We start from the raw sequence: 12,029 nt of genomic DNA, 5'->3' as shown, positions 1-12,029 counted from the left end.
ATTTTGTGCACTGAAACATTAAATTTTTGAAATATACTAATCAAAATATTGAAAATGTTAGTAAATTTTTACAGTGCTTGATCATAAAACTACAATTAGTCAAATATTATGACCTCATTTCTTTCATGTATCTCGTTAGCTAGTTTTAATCTTCTGGCTTTTAGAGTCTGATGATTACTATTAGGTTTGTTAATTGGGTCTTTAAGTGTTTTTATGGGCTCAAATGAATGTTTGGAACTGTGTGCAGCCTCCTTAAAGTTTGTTAATAAAGTCTTGAATACGATTAGGTTTGAGATCTCCTTTCTTTTATTAATCTTTCTCTTTAGTTGTTTAGTCTCTATTTTAGTTTTGATCTTCTAATTCTGTTTCAATTTCTTTTGCAGAATGTTTTTCCTCAGGACTACTCTTTCGTATCTGTTAGGAAATGTGTTAAAGAGCTATTCTCAGAGTTACTTTTATGTAATTATATTTACTTTTTAATTGATAAAAATAAATTATTAAAAACTATCCAATAGAAATATTATTTGATTATATTGTAAATCAAATTACAGTTGATGTTTTTTAAATTTTAGATTTTACGGGTTCTTAATCAAACATGTAAAAATATTTATCAAGTACATAACCATTAAACAAACATATTAACTCATTACTATAAAACATTAAAACAAATTCTAACCAATGCGAAGCAAAGTCAAAAGATGGATGATCACATTAAAACTAAAATTATGATGAAATTATTAAATAAACATGCCATTATATTTTGATTCTCATGTAATTATATTTATATAAATTTTGATTTAACTTATAATATTAAAAACAAAAATAAACTTTTCATAAGACCAACCGTTTAATTATATTTGACATCACAAATTAAGGTTTACAATGTTAGAATATTTTTCAAGCCCAAAATTCTTAGACCATCTAATTACCATTAAAATAAATAATGTACACAAATTTTAAAAATAAATTATACAAAAAATTAAAAATACTAATTATATAAATATATTTTTCTTACATAAAAATTTCAATTTCAAAATTAAACTAGCGATTTTAAAGCGCATATCAAAATCTAATTAGATACGTGTGGTTACTTGATATAGATTATGTAAGAGTTAATACTTGATAGATGATGAAATAAGTAACTGCATTATTGGGGTTTGTTTATTGTTTTGTGTATTTTAATGGATTTTAAGATTCATATTAGATAGTGTTTTTTATTTTGTGATTCTAAATTTTATGTTGAAATCATGTGTTACTAATTCTATAAGCTATAAATCATAATTAAAGTCATATGTTATTCAGTCATAAGAATTTAATAGTGGAATTAATTTCAAAGTGAATTATGGTGGAACTGAAAAGTTTTATTTGTTAAAGTTACAAAGACAAATCCAAAAATAATTGTAGATTAAAAATTATAACTAAAGTTCACATGTTTGATTTGAAATTAGTAGATTTAATATATAAATGAGATCATTTTAATATAATTAAAATCATATGTATTCAGTCATAAAAAAAATAATAGATTTACATTCAAAAATAAATTTAGTGGACTTGTAAAAGATTACTTAAAAAAGAAATTGCAACGACAAATCTGAAATAACCTGTAAATTTTAAATAATTAATTAAGTTTTAGAGTTGAAAACAGTATATTGTAATATATAATGATTTTTTTTTTTTGGTCTATTGATGTGAAGCCCAGTATCTTATGTTAAGGGCTCCTTGTGAAATAAAGCCCATAAGCAGGTGAAGAGTTGCATTCAATTATAAACCCTAGAAATTTCGGCATCTCGATAATAATCTCGATCTGTTCGTTCGTTTCGACTCCTCCGGCGTACTAGATTCGCCGTCCGAATCTCTTCTCAACCGCGTCGCGGCTGTTCCACCGCTTAATCGGCGACGATGTCGATGTCGAAGAGCTCCAAGATGCTCCAGTTCATAAACTACAGGATGCGAGTGACGATCCAAGACGGGAGGCAGCTCGTGGGGAAGTTCATGGCCTTCGACCGCCACATGAACCTCGTCCTCGGCGACTGCGAGGAGTTCCGCAAGCTCCCCCCGGGGAAAGGAAAGAAGATCAACGAGGAGAGGGAAGATCGCCGTACGCTGGGTTTGGTTCTGCTGAGAGGCGAAGAGGTTATCTCCATGACGGTGGAAGGACCGCCTCCTCCTGAAGAGTCACGTGCCAAGGCTGGATCAGGAGTCGCTGTTGCTGGGCCTGGATTGGGCCGTGCCGCTGGACGTGGAGTGCCGACTGGGCCGCTCGTTCAAGCTCAGCCTGGGCTTTCTGGGCCTGTTCGTGGAGTCGGTGGGCCGTCTCCGGGGATGATGCAGCCGCAGATCTCTCGTCCTCCGGTGATGCGGCCTCCGGGACAGATGCTTCCGCCGCCGCCTGCTTTCGGTGGTCCTCCTCCTCCGATGGGGAGAGGTGTTCCTCAAGGTCCTCCTCCGAATTACGGTATGAGGCCTCCGCCGCAGTTTGGTGGACCGCTGCCTCCGTATGGGCAGAGACCGATGGGACCTCCGCCTGGTGGGATGATGAGAGGTCCTCCTCCACCGCCTCATGGGATGCAGGGACCCCCGCCTGGGCCGCCTCGCCCTGGAATGCAGCCTCCTCCTGGAGGGTTTGCTCCACAGCGTCCGGGGCCACCACCGCCTAATCCACATAATCAGCAGCAGTGATTAGGTTTGCCATGAATGAATGTACCCTTTTTTTCTTAAGCTGAGATTGTGAAGGCATTGTTAAGTTTGTTTGGGTTGGACTTTACTCAGATTTAAAGTGTCGTGCTTTTCATGTCTTTAGCTGGAATCTCCTGATCTATCTTTAGCTGGAATCTCCTGATCTATCTTATTTGCGCATAATCGTTATATATTGCTATATGTTTTATGTCTGGAACTCTAATCATAATTCTATGATGACCTGAGTGAGCACATAGTGAGTGTCTCTACTGATGTTGAATTGCTTATATGCTTGTGTTTTGAAGAAAGATTCCATCGAGCGTGGTTATAATAGCCTTTATTCAATGGGCACATCTAACTCTAGGGTTGTTACACGTTGCTAAACCATTGTAAGTCTAATCAGAAACTTAAATCTCTTAGAAACTAATCAGACCAACCCTTCAATGACTACTATAGCAATTTAGTGATCATAACCTGGAGGTTTTGGATTCATCAAAAGTCTGGATTATTGCATTACCTTTATGTCAGGTTATGAGTTTTGGGAATATTGATTCGTCATCTATTTGGGTTTGCAAGAGTATTGTCTCTTCATCATCGTCCAATGTTACTACTGAACTGATTAAGTTATTAGCTGATAAATCTGACTTCTTCAACTTTGATTCCCCCTACAACTTTGATTGGGCTTGCCTGACTCCACCTATAAGGTTCTTATCTGCGTTCACAACCGTTACATCTGCAATGCCAGTGCAGATGTATTTGGAAAAATGTAAATTCCTGTTTGGTCTATGATCTAACCCCAAATGAGTTTGTTGTTTGTTATTTCACATATGTTAAAAACGAGAAGAAAATATAGTTACTTGAGTAGTTAAGATTGGATAGTGAGTAAAATGCTTGCTTATATTGAAATTCATAGTGTTATAAATGAAGAGACTAGATGCAAATTTAAGTGAAACTTTAAGCGTATACGTGAATCATAACATTTCGGTTTGGTTCGTGTAGTTGGTTTGTATTCTGGAACCCGACCAATGGTTTAAAAGTTTCGACCGAAAAATGTTTTATCCACTCTCAAATGATTGTACACGACTGTGTAGCAATGCCTTTTCTTCGATGAACTGTTTAATCATCGTGATGACATTTGTAGAAGTAGTCTTCTCATTCTTTATACAAATTGTACCGTTGAAGGACATATTAAAATAATAAAAAGAAAATTACGAAAATAATTAAAAAGTAAAAAAGAATTAACGGTTTGTGTGACCCATTAGCACTCGTAATGATTCTTCTTCATGTTTGACCCACCCACCATTGCTAAATCTCAGCTTTTAATGATTTTAAAACACCATCAAATATAAGAAAGCTGCTACGACTTTAATCATGTAATAATATATAGTCGTTGCTTGTTATTCTTTTATTTCATAATCAGAATGATACTCCAGACTACTTTCTATTACACTATTTGTTTTTTTTTGGTCAAACACTATTTGTTTTTAGTGGATTCTTACAAGGTTATTTAACTGTTCTAATAAATAAAAACTTTATTTTATTATTACCTTTGTTTTCTTTTAAAACTTCAGTGAAATCTGTAAAATTTTGATACTTGGTTAAAGTTTAAAAAAACGAAAAAAGAAGAAAGAAAAATCCAAGCCGACAAGTTTTTTTTTTATACGGTAAAATCAAGCCGACAAGTTACAACAGCTAAATTTTGCGAAACTGTGTTTGTTTTCAATAACACTGTGCTCGTCCTCTCCTTATGGGACCGTGTAAATATGTAGTTAAAACGTTCAAAAAATGCTCACAGAATCCAAGAAAGAAAAGCTTTCAGGATCTCGTGAGTTTTGGGCTTTTCTTTCTGCTACAAAATATCCAAATCTTATTAGTGTCTATATAAATATAATAATAAGCACACTACTCCTTTCACCTTCCCCAACACGGAAAAACAAATAAAAGGCAACTTCTTTTTCTGCAAACTCCACTTATCCACCATGTTTACTTCATGAGCTCTTATTCTGCAGCTTTCTCTCTTTCTTTTCTTACTTAAGCAATTGGTGGGTTTCGTGGTGGCTTTTATTACAGTAAGTGCGTGACATAATGAGGAGAGTTCTGATGGTGAATTCTGGAGTGTTTCTTCTCTTCTGTGTTGGTCTTTTGTCCAACACCTTGGCACAAGACAATGGGGATTCTGATATAAACTCTACTACGTCTGTTTACATTGTTACTATGAGACAAGCTCCTACTCTTCATCTTTTCCAACAACAAGAAGCAGTGAGGAGAGTCAGAGATAAAAATCACCAACGATCCAGACATGGTGACACTTCAACGTTTACTACACCAAAACTCCAACCAAGGTAATTGAATTTTGCTACGGAATCTTGAGAATTCAGGTTTTGGCTTAATGAATCAATCTCTGAATTAGAAAAATTTCTCACTTTTTTAGGTACATGCATTGTATGTATGATTCTCTTAACTATCATACTTTTGATGTATGAAAGGCTCACTCTATTGTTTTGTAGAATCTTGTTGGTATTGATTTTGGTTCTCTGGTTATAGAAACATGTCAAAGTCACGTTACTGGAGATCAAGGAGATCATCAATTGCCCAAGCTCATGACTCTTTGCTGAGAGATGCACTGAAGGGAGAGAAGTATATAAAGCTTTATAGCTTCCATTATCTCATCAATGGCTTTGCTGTGTTTGTCAGCTCACAACAGGTATATATAATATTGATCACACCATATCTACTCTGAGCTTCTATTACACCAAAAGAAGAAGAATCTAAAATGCAAAGTTCTTTTTTTGTTCTCTCTAAAAGGCAGAGAAGCTTTCAAGGAGAAGTGAAGTAGCAAACATAGTGCTGGATTTCTCCGTTAGGACAGCTACAACTTACACACCTCAGTTCATGGGACTACCAAAAGGTGCATGGGTCAAAGAAGGTGGATATGAAACTGCTGGAGAAGGAATTGTTATTGGTTTTATCGACACTGGCATTGACCCAACTCACCCTAGCTTCAATGGCACTGACGCTTCTCAGCGTCAGTATCCCATACCTAATCACTTCTCAGGTGTTTGCGAAGTCACCCCGGACTTTCCATCAGGATCATGTAACAGAAAGCTTGTTGGAGCTCGCCATTTTGCTCAGTCAGCTATTACTAGAGGGATATTCAACTCATCTGAGGACTATGCTTCCCCTTTTGATGGTGATGGCCATGGCACGTGAGTAACCATTTAGCATCTTTTCCACATAATACTGCAACTAAAGAATGTTGTCTTGATCATAAACAGGCACACAGCTTCTATTGCTGCTGGTAACCATGGGGTCTCAGCTGTAGTTTCAGGCCATAACTTTGGAAGTGCTAGTGGAATCGCTCCTCGTGCACAGTAAGTATATATGGACACATCTTTTATCATTCATATTGCATTGAGAGTACTGATTATGTGAGTGTTTGGTATGTACTAGCATTTCTGTTTACAAGGCATTATACAAGAGTTTTGGCGGATTTGCTGCAGATGTTGTTGCTGCTATAGACCAGGTAAACCATTTTTACTTTTTTCATTTCATTTCACTTGACTGCAAGAATGTATGTATCTTTCAATGACACTTTTTAGACGGTTTAATGAATTTTATTAGGCAGCTCAAGATGGAGTTGACATATTAAGTCTATCCATCACACCTAATCGCCGTCCTCCTGGTGTTGCCACCTTCTTTAACCCACTAGACATGGCTATGCTATCAGCTGTTAAAGCAGGTATATTCGTAGTGCAAGCTGCAGGAAACACAGGTCCTTCTCCTAAGAGCATGTCCTCCTTCAGCCCCTGGATTTTCACAGTTGGTGCTGCTACTCACGATAGAGTTTACTCTAACTCAATAACCTTAGGCAACAATGTAACCATTCCAGGCGTTGGACTTGCGCGTAAGTCTTTAGAAAAAAACCATCATCTTAGTTTGTAAAATGGCTTTAGCTTTTTTGAATTTATGTTTTTGTTTGCTTCTTTTAGTTCCTACAGATGAAGGGAAGATGTTCACATTGATCTCTGCTGTTGATGCATTGAAGAACAAAAGCTCTGCTGTAGACAAAGACATGTACGCAAGTGAATGCCAAGACTATGACAGCTTTGATAAGGAACTTGTCTGTGGGAATCTCCTGATATGTAGCTACTCTATCCGTTTTGTGCTGGGGCTTTCCACTATTAAACAAGCTTTAGCTGTTTCCAAGAATCTGTCTGCGAAGGGTGTTGTGTTCTACATGGACCCATATGTTCTTAATTTTCAGATCAATCCTACACCAATGGATATGCCTGGCATTATAATTCCATCTCCTGAAGATTCCAAGGTGAGGATATAACTTAGAAACATACATAACCACTTACTTGATGCTTCCTTCTGGAATAGCCGAGATGAGACGATATGTTTTCGTAGGTTTTGCTCAAGTACTATAACTCAACTCTTGAAAGAGATGGAACCACCAAGGAGATTGTTAGATTTGGGGGAGTTGCAGCCATTACAGGTGGACAAAAGGCTAACTTCAGTGACAGAGCTCCCAAGATTATGTACTACTCAGCAAGAGGACCTGATCCACAAGACAGCTCTCTTAACGACGCTGACATTTTGAAACCCAATCTTGTAGCTCCCGGAAACTCCATTTGGGGCGCTTGGAGTTCCGCTGCCACAGATTCCACTGAGTTTGAAGGTATATAGATATATCTCCAAAAAACATGACATTATGTAACATGAAGTTAATGGTATTGTGTTCTTTTTGGTCTGATTAGGAGAGAGTTTTGCGATGATGTCTGGTACTAGCATGGCTGCTCCTCATGTAGCTGGTGTTGCTGCATTGATCAAACAGAAGTTCAGAAAGTTTAGTCCAGCAGCCATTGCATCTGCACTTTCAACAACCTCTATTCTGTTTGACAATAAAGGAGAGGAGATAATGGCTCAGCGTGCTTATGCTAATCCTGATCAAAGCATGACTCCTGCAACACCATTTGACATGGGGAATGGCTTTGTGAATGCAACCGCAGCTTTGGATCCTGGCCTAATCTTTGATACCAGTGAGTTGTGTTTCACATTTTTATATAACCATGTAAACCATTCTTCTAACAGTTCTCTCTCACTATATGCAGGTTTTGAAGACTATATGTCATTTCTTTGTGGGATCAACGGATCAGCTCCAGCAGTATTCAACTACACAGGCAAGAACTGTCTCCTTAGCAATGCAACGATCACCGGTTCTGACCTCAACTTACCGTCCATCACAGTCTCAAGGCTTAACAACACGCGGACGGTACAGAGACTAATGAAAAACATCGCTGGAAACGAGACATACAGTGTCGGTTTGGTCCCTCCTTTTGGTGTTTTGATGAAGGCGTCTCCTACTCAATTCTCTATAGCCAGTGGAGAGACAAAGCTACTTAGCGTAACGCTCAAGGCAAAGAAGAACAGCTCTATAGCAAGCTTTGGGACAATCAAGCTATTTGGAAACATGGGACACATTGTTCATATTCCTGTCTCTGTCATGGTGAAAATAAGATGAACTTGGGTAGATAAGATTTAAAATTGTATTCATTTCATTTATCCATGTAAAAATAAAATGTCACATAGCATTTATATGATAGTACATGGTACATTTTTTATTTGACACAATATGTAAAACTATTAATAAGCTTTAAATGTATTCATTCATCTTCAAGCGTTGCCACCATCTCTGTTACCATTGCTTGGAGAAGAAGGCACCTTCTCAGACTCCTCTTTCTCAGCTCCAGCTCCAGTAGCAGTAGCAGGTGTTGTAGTAGTAACAGAAGGGTTTGCAGGCTTGGCGGTTGGGAAAGGACCATGCTTGTGGAAAGGCCAGCCTTGGTGGAATGGGAACTTATGCCTGAAGAAACCGGATATGGCCGTGTTCGGTGCTGGCTCAGCATCAATCTTGGCCATGGAAGGAGACGAATCAACCTCGGAAACAGGCAGTGCAGGAGGATGTATATGTGTTTTCTGAAGATTCTTCTCTATCGAAGGTGATGCTGCTACAGCCATTTTGGGGGTGCGAGAGGAGAGGACAAGTGGGGTGGTGAGGAAGGTGAGAAAGATTAAGCAGAGAGAGAGGCTTGAGATTGACATTGTAGCTGTGGTAATGGACTATTTGATCAGAGAGTGGAAGATGAATGTGGATGGTGTGTTGGAGTGAAATGGTGTGTTGTAATTTATAGGAGTGGAAACTGAAAGTTAGGGATGAGTTAGGAGATAGATAATTCTACTTGTTACCTAAATATTCAGAGTCATGCCTTTGCTTACTGTCATGAGAGTTTTGATGAAGAATGCAAGTTTGATTTTGGTATAAAAGTTTACATTTTTATTGACAAAGTTTGTTACTTTTCATCTAATCTACTAAATTAGAATCTCACACAGAACATAAGTCCAGAAGTGGTGTGTAATGTAAACATTGTTTTTTTTTTGTTTGCTTGATGTAAAAAAAAAAATTAAAAAGAAAAAATCTGGAAGATAAAGTCTAATTATTTATTTATGACTAAAAATAGAAGATATTTTTGGCTAAAGAAACAACCTTTGATCTGAGAGAGTGGGAGCGGCGATTGTAGAATTGGAGAGTCGATCTCTGAGTTAGCTAAATCGCAGGGAGGGACGTTTACTGAGATTGAGGCGAAGTCATCATGTCTTCGGATCCTGAAAAGATGATGTCCAAAGCCGACAAGATGTATGCTTTTCTTCTTCTCTCCATCATTTATGTTAATGATCCATCGATGCTAAGTAAACGGGAATTCGAACTGGGTTTTAGGGCATTTTTGGTGGTTAATCGAGATGATTTTGTGTTGGTGTATTTTCTTTTGTAACTGTGATCGGATAAACTTCTCGTGATCCGTTCTTAATTATGACTCCATCAAGGTGTTTTTAGGATCTCGTGTCGGAACAGATTAATTACGCTGAAATTGCTTTAAGTTTAAGAATAGCTTTTTATTTGTCGGATGTACAAATAAAAAATGTGCCCTTTGAGAGTTAGTTTGGAGCTGCCCTGCAAATTCGAAATGTCCTTGTCTTTAAAAGTTGTTAATGAGAATGCAATGTTATATAGTCTTCCCAGTTTAACAAGGATTGAGATATCATTTTGGATGAAATGATTTGATATGGAACGTCGTCTTTCCTTTTAGAATTGTTATGTTTTGTTTTCCCGTTCCAAAAAAAAAAATATATTGAATGGTCTCCTTCTGCTATTAAACCCATCCTTCTAAGCATCTTTGGTTATATATATTCTCACAGGACAAAACTCACGCTTACTAGGTGGAGTGCTGACTGGAGAGGTGCTACTGAGTTGTATGAGCAAGCAGGTTTGGTTATCTTGTTTCTGGTTTTCCTCTATTGACAGATTCTATGTTTTAGATTTCTTTTTGTATTTTTTTGCTTTTATCCCGAAAAGCTAATCTATAGAAGATTTGGAGACTATAGATATTATAAGCATTGAGATTCTGTCATCACGAAATGAGAACTGATTTTGTTATTGTTTTTTGCACTCTTTATCGATGAACAACAGCAAATGGCTTCAGGGCATCAAGCAAATATGAAAAAGCTAAAGTGGCTCTCGAGAAAGCTTCCAAAGGACAAGAGATGCAATCTTCGTATCCTAAATTACCCCCTTTCAGATGATTATTGTTATATGCTGCTGCTAGTTATTTTTGTTGTATACATAGATCATCATATTTAGTGTTATCCTTGATATGAGTTAGTCCCTGGGATGCTGCAAAGCATATGGAGTCTGCCGCTGCCCTAGCGCAGAAGCTAAGTATCTGGAACGAAGTTGCTGATTTTTATAGAAAGGCGTCTGAGCTGTATGTTGAGTGTGGAAGGGCACAACCCGCATCAGATGCTCTTGGAAAGGCTGCTCGGTAATTTTTTATGTTGACGTCTCTAATAATCAAGACATTAGATGTCATCATTTGTGTTATGAATCTGACGACTTTGATGTATGTGATATGTGATATGAATCTGACGACTTTGATGTATTTCTGGGCTTTCTACTTTTCTTTTATCCTCAATAACTTTATTCCTCAGTGCTTTGGAAGAAGTCAAACCTGAAGATGCCATCCAACTGTACACCGATGCTTGTGAAATTCTTGAAGAAGATGGAAGGGACCAGATGGCTTTTGATCTGTACCGTGCTTGTGCTAGTGTTTACATAAAACTCGAGAAGTAAGTTCTTGCTTACCTCAAAAAATACATCCCAGGTTAACGTTTCATTGCACATGATTCTATGATTCAGATAATAGCGGTTTGTTTGACTAAAAGTTTTCCCATTTATCTAATAGAGAAATTGATTTGCGTACATTTTAAAATTGTAGGTTCGCAGATGCTGCAACCTTTTTCTTAAGATTGGGTGTAGCAGCTGACAAGTGTGACGCCACAAATAGCCAGTGTAAGGTATGATGAGTATAGGGTGATCTGGTTCCATCTTTTTTTTTTCCAACTCCATTGCACTCTGATTAGTTTGAGTTAAACTGTTTTTGTTATTTATTTTCAGGCATATCTTAGTGCAATCATTGTATATCTGTATGGCCATGACCTGAAGCAGGCTGAAAAATGCTACAACGATTGTTCTCAGTGAGTATATACTCTTCCCTCTTTATGCAGCCACTCGGTAGTAATATATGGACCATGTGTGTTACAGCAAACAAGAAACACGACAGTTTAGTCAAAGTTGGAAATGTGATACCAGTTCCTGTATCTGATATTCTTTTCCTTGTTGTCTGTCTGTAGGATTGATGCTTTTCTGAAGAGTGATCAGAACCGAACTGCTAGCAGACTGCTCACAGCCTATAATGAAGGTGACATCGAAGAAATCAAGAAAGTGGCGTGTTCAAGCACTGTCAACAATTTGGATCATGCGGTAATTCATTGAAACGATCTGCCTAATCCTCTAATCCTTTCTGAAATTATCTACATTTCCTGGCTATTGTTATACCAGAAGAGTGTAGAAAGTTTTCATTAAACAATGATAATCTAATAATGTAGAAGTATTTGTGTTGCAGATCATCAAGTTGGCGAGAAAGCTACCCACAGGAGATGTCACTGCAGTTCAGATGAATGCTGGTGATGATCTCGACGAGGATGATCTCACTTGAAGATTCTTCTCTTTGTACAGATTTCAGATTCCTACACTTTGCTTATGTTCAAGCCAAACTACTTAAAACAAAGTTATCATTTTAGTCCAAACCTTCCTTGTGTGAATGAATGATTGGCTATAAAGGCTCTGAGTTCAGATGTGTGCTTTGTTCCTCCACTAAATCCACAGTGGGTTACCACTTGAACACTCTTTTAACACAGGCTGGTAAATTTCTTCATTTGACAATAAATATGATACA

At 37.4% G+C, this 12,029-nt stretch overlaps 4 protein-coding genes across 4 annotated transcripts; 3 read left to right on the top strand and 1 right to left on the bottom strand.

Annotated features, from left to right (window-relative positions):
• The first annotated feature begins 1,785 nt into the window (after positions 1-1,785).
• Positions 1,786-2,795, top strand: LOC108818305 (uncharacterized). Its single transcript, XM_018591242.2, has one exon. The coding sequence runs from the start codon at positions 1,900-1,902 to the stop codon at positions 2,677-2,679; it is 780 nt and encodes a 259-aa protein (XP_018446744.2). The 5' UTR covers positions 1,786-1,899; the 3' UTR covers positions 2,680-2,795.
• Positions 2,796-4,557: 1,762 nt separating this feature from the next.
• On the top strand, positions 4,558-9,374 carry LOC108843175 (subtilisin-like protease SBT2.2). Its single transcript, XM_018616293.2, has 10 exons — positions 4,558-5,018; positions 5,221-5,380; positions 5,482-5,882; positions 5,952-6,047; positions 6,127-6,199; positions 6,298-6,580; positions 6,666-7,000; positions 7,087-7,357; positions 7,437-7,718; positions 7,791-9,374. Exons 1-10 carry the CDS (start codon positions 4,762-4,764, stop codon positions 8,198-8,200), a joined length of 2,568 nt encoding a protein of 855 aa, XP_018471795.2. The 5' UTR covers positions 4,558-4,761; the 3' UTR covers positions 8,201-9,374.
• On the bottom strand, positions 8,248-8,781 carry LOC108843176 (uncharacterized). Its single transcript, XM_018616294.2, has one exon. The coding sequence runs from the start codon at positions 8,779-8,781 to the stop codon at positions 8,353-8,355; it is 429 nt and encodes a 142-aa protein (XP_018471796.1). The 3' UTR covers positions 8,248-8,352.
• LOC108839688 (gamma-soluble NSF attachment protein) lies at positions 9,194-11,930 on the top strand. Its single transcript, XM_018612461.2, has 9 exons — positions 9,194-9,373; positions 9,934-10,001; positions 10,205-10,289; positions 10,398-10,556; positions 10,723-10,860; positions 11,010-11,088; positions 11,189-11,268; positions 11,425-11,554; positions 11,697-11,930. Exons 1-9 carry the CDS (start codon positions 9,330-9,332, stop codon positions 11,787-11,789), a joined length of 876 nt encoding a protein of 291 aa, XP_018467963.1. The 5' UTR covers positions 9,194-9,329; the 3' UTR covers positions 11,790-11,930.
• Positions 11,931-12,029: the final 99 nt, after the last annotated feature.

The sequence above is a fragment of the Raphanus sativus genome, chromosome 2, assembly GCF_000801105.2.
Source record: "Raphanus sativus cultivar WK10039 chromosome 2, ASM80110v3, whole genome shotgun sequence".
NCBI lineage: Eukaryota > Viridiplantae > Streptophyta > Magnoliopsida > Brassicales > Brassicaceae > Raphanus > Raphanus sativus.
Note: the sequence above shows the minus strand (reverse complement) of the source record. Positions and strands in the feature narration are given on the sequence as shown.

Excerpts from the sequence above, each read along its gene's own strand:
- LOC108839688 (XM_018612461.2), top strand. The coding sequence starts at position 9,330 with ATGTCTTCGGATCCTGAAAAGATGATGTCCAAAGCCGACAAGAT. Across the intron at positions 10,290-10,397 it reads GGACAAGAGATGCAATCTTC|TCCCTGGGATGCTGCAAAGC; the intron begins GTATCCTAAATT and ends GATATGAGTTAG. Across the intron at positions 11,555-11,696 it reads TCAACAATTTGGATCATGCG|ATCATCAAGTTGGCGAGAAA; the intron begins GTAATTCATTGA and ends TTTGTGTTGCAG.
- LOC108818305 (XM_018591242.2), top strand. The coding sequence starts at position 1,900 with ATGTCGATGTCGAAGAGCTCCAAGATGCTCCAGTTCATAAACTACAGG.
- LOC108843176 (XM_018616294.2), bottom strand. The coding sequence starts at position 8,781 with ATGTCAATCTCAAGCCTCTCTCTCTGCTTAATCTTTCTCACCTTCCTC.
- LOC108843175 (XM_018616293.2), top strand. The coding sequence starts at position 4,762 with ATGAGGAGAGTTCTGATGGTGAATTCTGGAGTGTTTCTTCTCTTCTGT. Across the intron at positions 5,883-5,951 it reads GATGGTGATGGCCATGGCAC|GCACACAGCTTCTATTGCTG; the intron begins GTGAGTAACCAT and ends GATCATAAACAG. Across the intron at positions 7,358-7,436 it reads AGATTCCACTGAGTTTGAAG|GAGAGAGTTTTGCGATGATG; the intron begins GTATATAGATAT and ends TGGTCTGATTAG.